Below are 7,768 nucleotides of genomic sequence, written 5' to 3' on the forward strand. Positions count from 1 at the left end.
CAAGCTGAACATAGGTGCATTCTTTAAGAATGACACAAGTCAGTTAATTACTATTGTTCACAATTGTCGAAGGCAAAGCTATGGCATAAGTTGCCAAGTTATTTGACTATGTTTCTAACGCAGCGACGGTGAAATCTATGTCGCTTCACTAAGTCCTTCAGTTGATAAACAAACATTGTAGAATAGGCTGTCTTGAGATCATTTATGCGTGCAATGGTGCGTCTGATGTTCTGCCCTCCTATTCAACAAGTCCGACATATTGTTTTCAACAAGCTCATGATATCTCGTCGATTCGATTGAAAGCTAATGACTTGGCACATTTTCTAGCTAGGCATATATATGCTTCAAAATCGATGTGCTAGTGGGATGATGACTTTGTTAACTTTGCAATGAAGTGCCAAGATGACTTTCCTTGAAAAAAAAAAAACTTAACAAAGTGCAATTGCTTGAGTGAATGAAATGGTTAATCTCTCTCTCTCTCCAACCTCTCCTCCCTTTTCCTTTCAATCAGTCGGTTCCCCTCTCTCCCAAGCCAAGACACCAATCTCTTCCTTTCCCGTCTCTCTCTCTCTCTCTCTCTCTCTCTCTCTCTCTCTCTCTGCGCTTGCCCCCCCTCCCTACCCAATCCGCCCATCCATCCACCTCCTGCCCCCCGCAGGCGATTCCCCAACGTCTCGGCGCGGATTCGGGTGTTCCTCGCGCGAATCAGCGTGGATCCGAGGTCAGGACCCTTCCGATCGCTAATCCCTGCTCTCTGCGTCGCCTATTGGTCCCCGACGTGCAGGTGTGGGTTTGGGGGAGGGGGCTCCTCCGGCGGCGCGAGTAGGAACGACGATGAACTCTCCCTAGAACAGATTCTTAGATGACCGGTCCCCGTCGCTGCGCCACTTGCTTTAGTTTCTTTATATATATCACGTGGATTGGTTAGATCGCTAAGGGCACGCGGTTGGGCAGGACTCCTGTGATTTAGGGCGCTTCCTGGAGCAGCTTATAATCAACAGTGATTGTATGCAGATTGCATAATTGGATCCTACTTACTGCGTTTGATTACCCCTGTGGTCACCCGTCGGTTGTTCCTAGTAATTCGCCTGAGCATTTCATGGACATCATGCTTTTGTTTGTAAATGGAGGTCATTTGCCACTTCTCAGTGTTAGCTTTAGTGGACTGATGCGAGTTGTGCACTATCAGCGAGTCAGGGTTAAGTAGTACTGAAAAGTTGCCAATAAGGGTAAGGTTCCAATGTGGAGCTCACATGCCATTCACGGCAATAAAGCATCACTGCTATCAGGGTCTTACTGTGTACCAATCTATTTCATGGCTTATTATTTACCCGTTGCACCACAAAAGGAAAGAAAGAAGTGATGCTACTATGACAACAGATGAGCCACATTATGTAATTCTTTCTGAGTCCATGGTAGCTTGCCACAAGCTTGTGCTGTTATGACTTATCTTTGGATATGCTGGTCCAACCTGACTTTACTTTGTTTCTTATATGATGGCAGGAAAGATATCTGGTAGTACAAGCTTGAATTGGGAGTTGGGACTATAGTCCTATTAGCTTATTATAAATGAGGATTAATCAGCATAGGCTTCTGTTTTGTCACTCAAAGATACATATTTTATCTCTCTTTCTGATGCTACATGATAATTAATAAACAGGCTCAAGTGTGATGGGGCTATTTTTGTTCGGTGTGCATAATGTTCAAGCTAACCTGCACATTTAAAAATAATAGGGAGCGCTTCAACCTGTGCCTTGCGTCTCTGAGATTTACTGCCGTGTATTCCAATTCACATTTGCTCATATGTGCGTTACATGGATAGGTAGCTTGTATTGTAGATTCAATCAAAAGGTACATTGTGTTTCTCCGCAGTATTTTCCTTGCTTTATGTGCACCATTCCTATTTCTTGCTATTATGATGGGCATGTATTGTTAGTTGTAAAATGATCGAGATAAGACCAGGTTATTGGCTGCATTTGATAATGACTTTTTCATGTTATTTATCTGCAGCAACCTACGGAATTTTTGACGGCATTTTCTGCAGCCTGCGGAACATTGTATCTGCAATAGTAAAACAATATATGGGCTGACTTTGGCATTTCATGGGAGGTTTTGAAGATGATGAACCACCCTCAAAACGCGCAAGAGCATCCTCAGTAGAGTCAGCAAATTTACCAGAAAGTTTCTGTTATTCGAAATCCATTAACCCTTTGGGAGGTACAATGGCTAGACCTTTGGCTTCCCAGGGGAAAGAAGTTATGGTTGGTTCTAAAGGTGTTATTAAGAGGGACGAATTTGTGAGGATAATCACAAAAGCTCTGTATACTCTTGGATATGAAAAAAGTGGAGCTGTTCTTGAGGAAGAATCAGGTATTACATTGCATTCTCCATCGGTGAATCTATTCAGAAAGCAGGTGCTTGATGGTAATTGGGACAATGCAGTAGCTACCTTGAATAAACTTGGCCTTCTGGATGAAAACATTGTGAAGTCTGCTGCATTTTTGTTATTGGAGCAGAAATTCTTTGACCTTTTGAGAAATGACAACTTAATGGGTGCCATAAAGACGTTGCAAAATGAAATCTCCCCCCTTGGTGTTAACAGAAAACGAGTTCATGAAATGTCAAGTTGCATAATTTCTTCTCCGCAGAACTTCTTGCTTGCGTTTCCAAAGCTTGGAACCGAAGCTTCTGACTCACGCCTTAAGCTCCTAGAGGAATTGCAAAAGGTGCTCCCACCTGCTGTTATGGTACCAGAGAGGAGGTTAGAGAATATAGTTGAACAGGCGCTTACTGTACAACGTGAAGCTTGTTATCTCCATAATTCTATTGATGGCTTGTCACTTTATGTTGATCATCACTGTGGGAGGGATCAGATACCATCTCGAACACTGCAGGTATGAACTCATGCTGATGTCAGTGGTTGCATTTGTTGCATGTTTAAATATTTAAATACCATGTTTGAAATCAAGGTTGTGCTTAACAGTTGCCTGCATTGCTTAAGAATCCAAAAATAAGCAGTACTGGTCGGTTTGGTGTTCTTGCTCTTCGTTTGACTATTTCTGTACAGTTTTTATACATCACTTGTAGATTATTTCATAACAAGTCTTGGATAAATTCTGTTTTCTCTCTCTGTATAATGTGTGATCCAGTTGTCATAAAGTATAACTTAAGCATCCTCTATCCTCGCCCCTCCCCTCCCTTCCCACCTCCCTCTTGCTGTGTTGAATATTTTGCAATATATATTTAGGTTGGAAAGAGAATACATCAGATTCAGGTTAATGTAGAGGAAATACTTTTGTATGAGAAGATAGATGTGAGTTGAGTGCTATTTAAATGTTCATGAAAGCAACTGAGATCTGGCTCTCCTTGACAAGTAGGATGTGCTTCTCATTCCTGGTATAAAATAGTTAATGCCTAAATGTAATAATTGAAACTAAGCAATACAATATTTCTCGATGCACAATCAGACACTGCTATCCACATATCTTATCACCTGTACTAAGCCACAAGCAAATAAAAAATATTATCGCAGGTTCTGCGTGAACACGGTGACGAAGTATGGTTTCTTCAATTCTCAAACAATGGGAAATATTTAGCCTCATCATCAAATGATAAATCTGCAATTATATGGAAGGTAACTATGCTTCTGACTTTTGACCTTCTTCATGAAGGTGTTCAGCAGTGCAGTGTCTTGCCCCTTACTTTCCCATTTAGCTAGTGCCTTATGTGAAAACTTTCTGCACAACCACATTCACTCTTTTTTGGTCACCTGCTGGTTGTTTCTGTCCGAAAATTTGAGATCTCGAGTATTTCCTTTATTTGTTCAAATGCAAATTGATAGGGTAGATATTTTACATCATTAATTTGTCTGAGTGAGTCTATCTAATTTGAGCCTTGTTGGCCTTAGCTGCAAGTTTGATTAATATGTTTGTTTGGTTTGCTACATGATCTTGTGGCCTGACACTATAGACCATATAGCTTGGCATTTATGCATTGGTGGTGCGATTAGCCTACCTTGAAGGTGTTCTGATTTTATTTTTGTGGTGGTTGATGAGGACATAATGTGGTCCTTGTTTGGAACTATCAAAACTTAGTTCTAGAAAAACTTCCCAGCATCTCAATCTCAGAACTTCAATCCCATCGAGATTCCGATGCACATAACAATCTCGATGCACATGAACCTAATTTTCAGTTTCATCTTCATCATTTGTTCCAGGAATTTTATTGCATTCTAGTATGTACCTCAGGATGTGCATGCGCATGTACGTACTGATAATGATGGTGAAATTTACATTTTCACTGCCATCTTGATAGTTGATGCAACACAAATCAATCTTCTGCTTGCTTGCAGTAATGTGGGTATTTTTCCTAGGTCGATGAAGATGGAGAACTATTGCTGAAGCACAGATTGACTGGTCATGAGAAACCAGTGATGATGGTTGCATGGAGTCCTGATGATAGCCAGCTTCTTACATGTGGAATGGAAGAAGCCATCAGGCGTTGGAATATTGAATCTGGTGAATGTATTCATGTCTACGAAAAGCCTGGCCTTGGTTTGACGTCATGTGGCTGGTTTCCAGACGGAAAGCAAATATTGTGTGGTCTATCTGATCAAAGCCTTTGCTTGTGGGATTTAGATGGTAAAGAGGCAGATTGCTGGAAAGGGCAGCGGTCATCAAAAATATCTGATTTTGCTGTAACAAAAGATGGCAAAGTTATAATAATTATGAACAGAGATTCCACAATTCTTTTATTCAATAGGGACACAAAACAGGAGAGGCTGATTGAAGAGGATAATACAATCACTTCATTTTCTCTTTCTGATGATGGAGATTTCTTGCTTGTAAATCTTATAAGTGAGAAGATCCATTTGTGGAACATCAGGAATGATCCCAGTAGAGTGAAACAGTACATTGGCCATAAACGCAGCCGGTTTGTTATAAGATCGTGCTTTGGTGGATCGGATCAGGCCTTTATTGCCAGTGGGAGTGAAGATTCAAAGGTATGAATGTATGATGTATTGACTGCAGATGCACTTAAGTTATGCTCTCCTTGTCACCTGTTCTATAGATTTTTAATTGCAGATAATATCTGAGTTCTGGAAACTGTTGTTCTTGGCCGTGTAGCAGAATTATATTTTCTGTCCTGCAAGTCAAATTTACTGGATAACCTAGAGACCTATATTGGAACAGCTGTCAGCTCGCTGCAGTATTCTACTTCATGTAACAAAACATGACAAAATATGTACAACATCCATGATATTTCTTATGTTGAGAAACTGTAAATGATACTTAAAATCTACGTCTATTCCCCAGATTTGATTGCATGCACATTGATTCTTGATCTAGGTATTTTCCGCCAGCTTTTGTTCAGAATATTTGGTATGTGACATATTAGTTACTGCTTTTATGACATGTCCAATGATGTGCATTACATGGTGGATAAAGTTAATGTTTAATTGGGATACATTACTAATTTATCACTTGAATCTTGGGATCATTTGTTTCTTGTGAGCCAGACGAAACTTACAGATGGATTGGTACTTCCGTGGATGACATGAAGTCACCTAGTAATGACATCCATGATCCATGGTTCCTTACACCTGATAGGTAGCTATAAAATGGGGCTGGAGAAAATAATCCAGTGTAATATAGCCAAGAGCTGGATTCTATAAGCCAGCATAGTAGAACACCAATATATGGAAATGCATGTTTACCAATCTGGTACATAATGTTTCGGTGAAAGAAATTTTAGTCAGGTCTTTGAAGTTTCATGGAAAACAACTATCCAGTGGTTTGTTTGATTTGACAACTCAGTGTGGTGATATTTTATCTGCCAGGTCTATATATGGCACAGAGCTACGGAAGATGTTATCGAGACTCTTTCTGGTCACTCCGGCGCGGTCAACTGTGTAAGCTGGAACCCTACAAATCCACATATGCTCGCTTCTGCGAGTGATGATCACACAATACGTATATGGGGGGTGAAGAAGGCCAGCACAAAGCGGAAGGACATAGGCAGCAGCAGTAGCAGCAATGGGACTCACATGAACGGCAGTGCCAACGGCAACGGTTTCGTTCACCAGTGCAACGGTAGCCGCAGCAAATGATGATGGCTTGATCCTTGGTAGCCCCATGCAAGCGATGATAGCTTGATCCTTGGTAGCCCCCATGCAAGCGTCATTTGTAAATCCTCCTTTGCTTTGCTTTCCTTTTGCCAGGAAGAACACCATAGTTTAAAACAAAGCTACAGTAACAGGTGTGAGTGGGTGAAAAACCTGCTTGGTTTTATGCACCATCTCCCTTGTTCCATCATCATCATCATCATCACTGTGGTCACATTAATTTACCAATTCAAGCTGGGTACAAATTCCGGTGTTATTTCACATGTAAAGCAGCCTTCTTTGCTCTACGTTTGCAATGGTTACGACGGTGGCAAAAACCAAATGTGATCCATATCTTGCCTGATTTCCTGATTGTCTTACGAAATTAAGATAAATTTGGAACCAACCAAAATGGCTTAGATGTCTTTGGGGTTTTCACTGCCATTGTGAAGATTCTTTGAAACGCATATACTCCTACTTGATATTATTTTACCCGAGTTGTTGAACTAGCAATTGCAAGGTTTGATAAAATACTGCTAATCTTGCAGTTTTGTGTAAATTACTCCCTACTTTCAGGTTCAGGCTGATCATAGTGGGGTAACTTAGTTAGTAACATAACACATCTCAAAACAAGTATGCTTATGGCAAATAGTTAATGAGAAAAGAGGTGTTTCTAGTAAGTAACATATGTTACGTAACATAACGTACCCCAAAGCAAAATAAGTCTACATCTAAATAAATGAAGACTTATATGACATAGCAATACATATGTCTTTTCTTAAAAAAAGAGGATTGCCCCGGCCTCTACATCTGGATAATGCATGCAATCATTTTATTAATTATTCACAAAGATCTTATTAAGTAGTGTAGATGATGCATGCAACCATTTTATTAATTATTCACAAAGATCTTATTAAGTAGTATAACAGTTTGTCTGAAGCCACCATCTTAGCAGCAACTGTCGCTACTCCTAACCACTTGATGAAGGGGTGCCGATAGTCCGAGCCTAATACCAAACAAATATCTCACCAAAGCCTAACATCTAGAGCCGGAGGCCCCAACCGAGCCACATACTGGGTTTGGGGTACAAACCGGTCCGACGCACTCTCATTGTGTCGTCGCCACTGTCTTCCATCAATCCATCTTCAGAACATAAACTAACACACCGATCTTGCCAGACCTCTCTGCCATCGACGCCACCATGACGCCAGGCATCGTCCTCCTCCTGCGCGAGTCCATCTCTGCGCATCGGGCGCCGAGTCTCCACTGCGCCACGCCGCCGAGATCCGCCACCATCAATGAGTAAGATGAAGCACCGCTCCACCAAAGAAGCCGTCCACTAGTCCCTCGAGCCTGTGCACACCTCCAAGAATGTTGCCCCCAAGGGGGAAACAACACCAGAGCACCGCCGTCATTCGATCTACTGATCTAGAGTTTCCCCCGGAGGCAGCGGATAGAGGTCTTGAGCTTCTCTACGGTGACCCCTTCAAGAAGGTAACGTCACAAAAGAGTGCCGCCATCGCCGGTCTTGGCAACAAGCCAAGAACAAGGTTTTCACCCGGCTCCGCTCGACAAACCCCCGCCTCGCATCGTGCGCACGGACCACCACCGATCTCCGCTGCCGCGGAGCGAGCAAGCAAATCTGGCTAGATCAGATCTGGGCGG

General features: G+C 41.9%; 1 protein-coding gene across 1 annotated transcript; it reads left to right on the forward strand.

Annotated features, from left to right (window-relative positions):
- Positions 1-520: 520 nt before the first annotated feature.
- LOC125527833 (WD repeat-containing protein 26 homolog) lies at positions 521-6,385 on the forward strand. Its single transcript, XM_048692343.1, has 5 exons — positions 521-721; positions 2,011-2,894; positions 3,533-3,634; positions 4,373-5,002; positions 5,840-6,385. The coding sequence occupies exons 2-5, from the start codon at positions 2,103-2,105 to the stop codon at positions 6,107-6,109; spliced, it is 1,794 nt and encodes a 597-aa protein (XP_048548300.1). The 5' UTR covers positions 521-721; positions 2,011-2,102; the 3' UTR covers positions 6,110-6,385.
- The last annotated feature ends 1,383 nt before the right edge of the window (positions 6,386-7,768 follow it).

Source organism: Triticum urartu, unplaced genomic scaffold, assembly GCF_003073215.2.
Source record: "Triticum urartu cultivar G1812 unplaced genomic scaffold, Tu2.1 TuUngrouped_contig_4445, whole genome shotgun sequence".
Classification (NCBI taxonomy): domain Eukaryota; kingdom Viridiplantae; phylum Streptophyta; class Magnoliopsida; order Poales; family Poaceae; genus Triticum; species Triticum urartu.

Coding starts and splice junctions, on each gene's coding strand:
- LOC125527833 (XM_048692343.1), top strand. CDS start 2,103: ATGGGAGGTTTTGAAGATGATGAACCACCCTCAAAACGCGCAAGAGCA. Junction 2,895..3,532: donor TACCATCTCGAACACTGCAG/GTATGAACTCAT, acceptor ATATTATCGCAG/GTTCTGCGTGAACACGGTGA. Junction 3,635..4,372: donor AATCTGCAATTATATGGAAG/GTAACTATGCTT, acceptor TATTTTTCCTAG/GTCGATGAAGATGGAGAACT.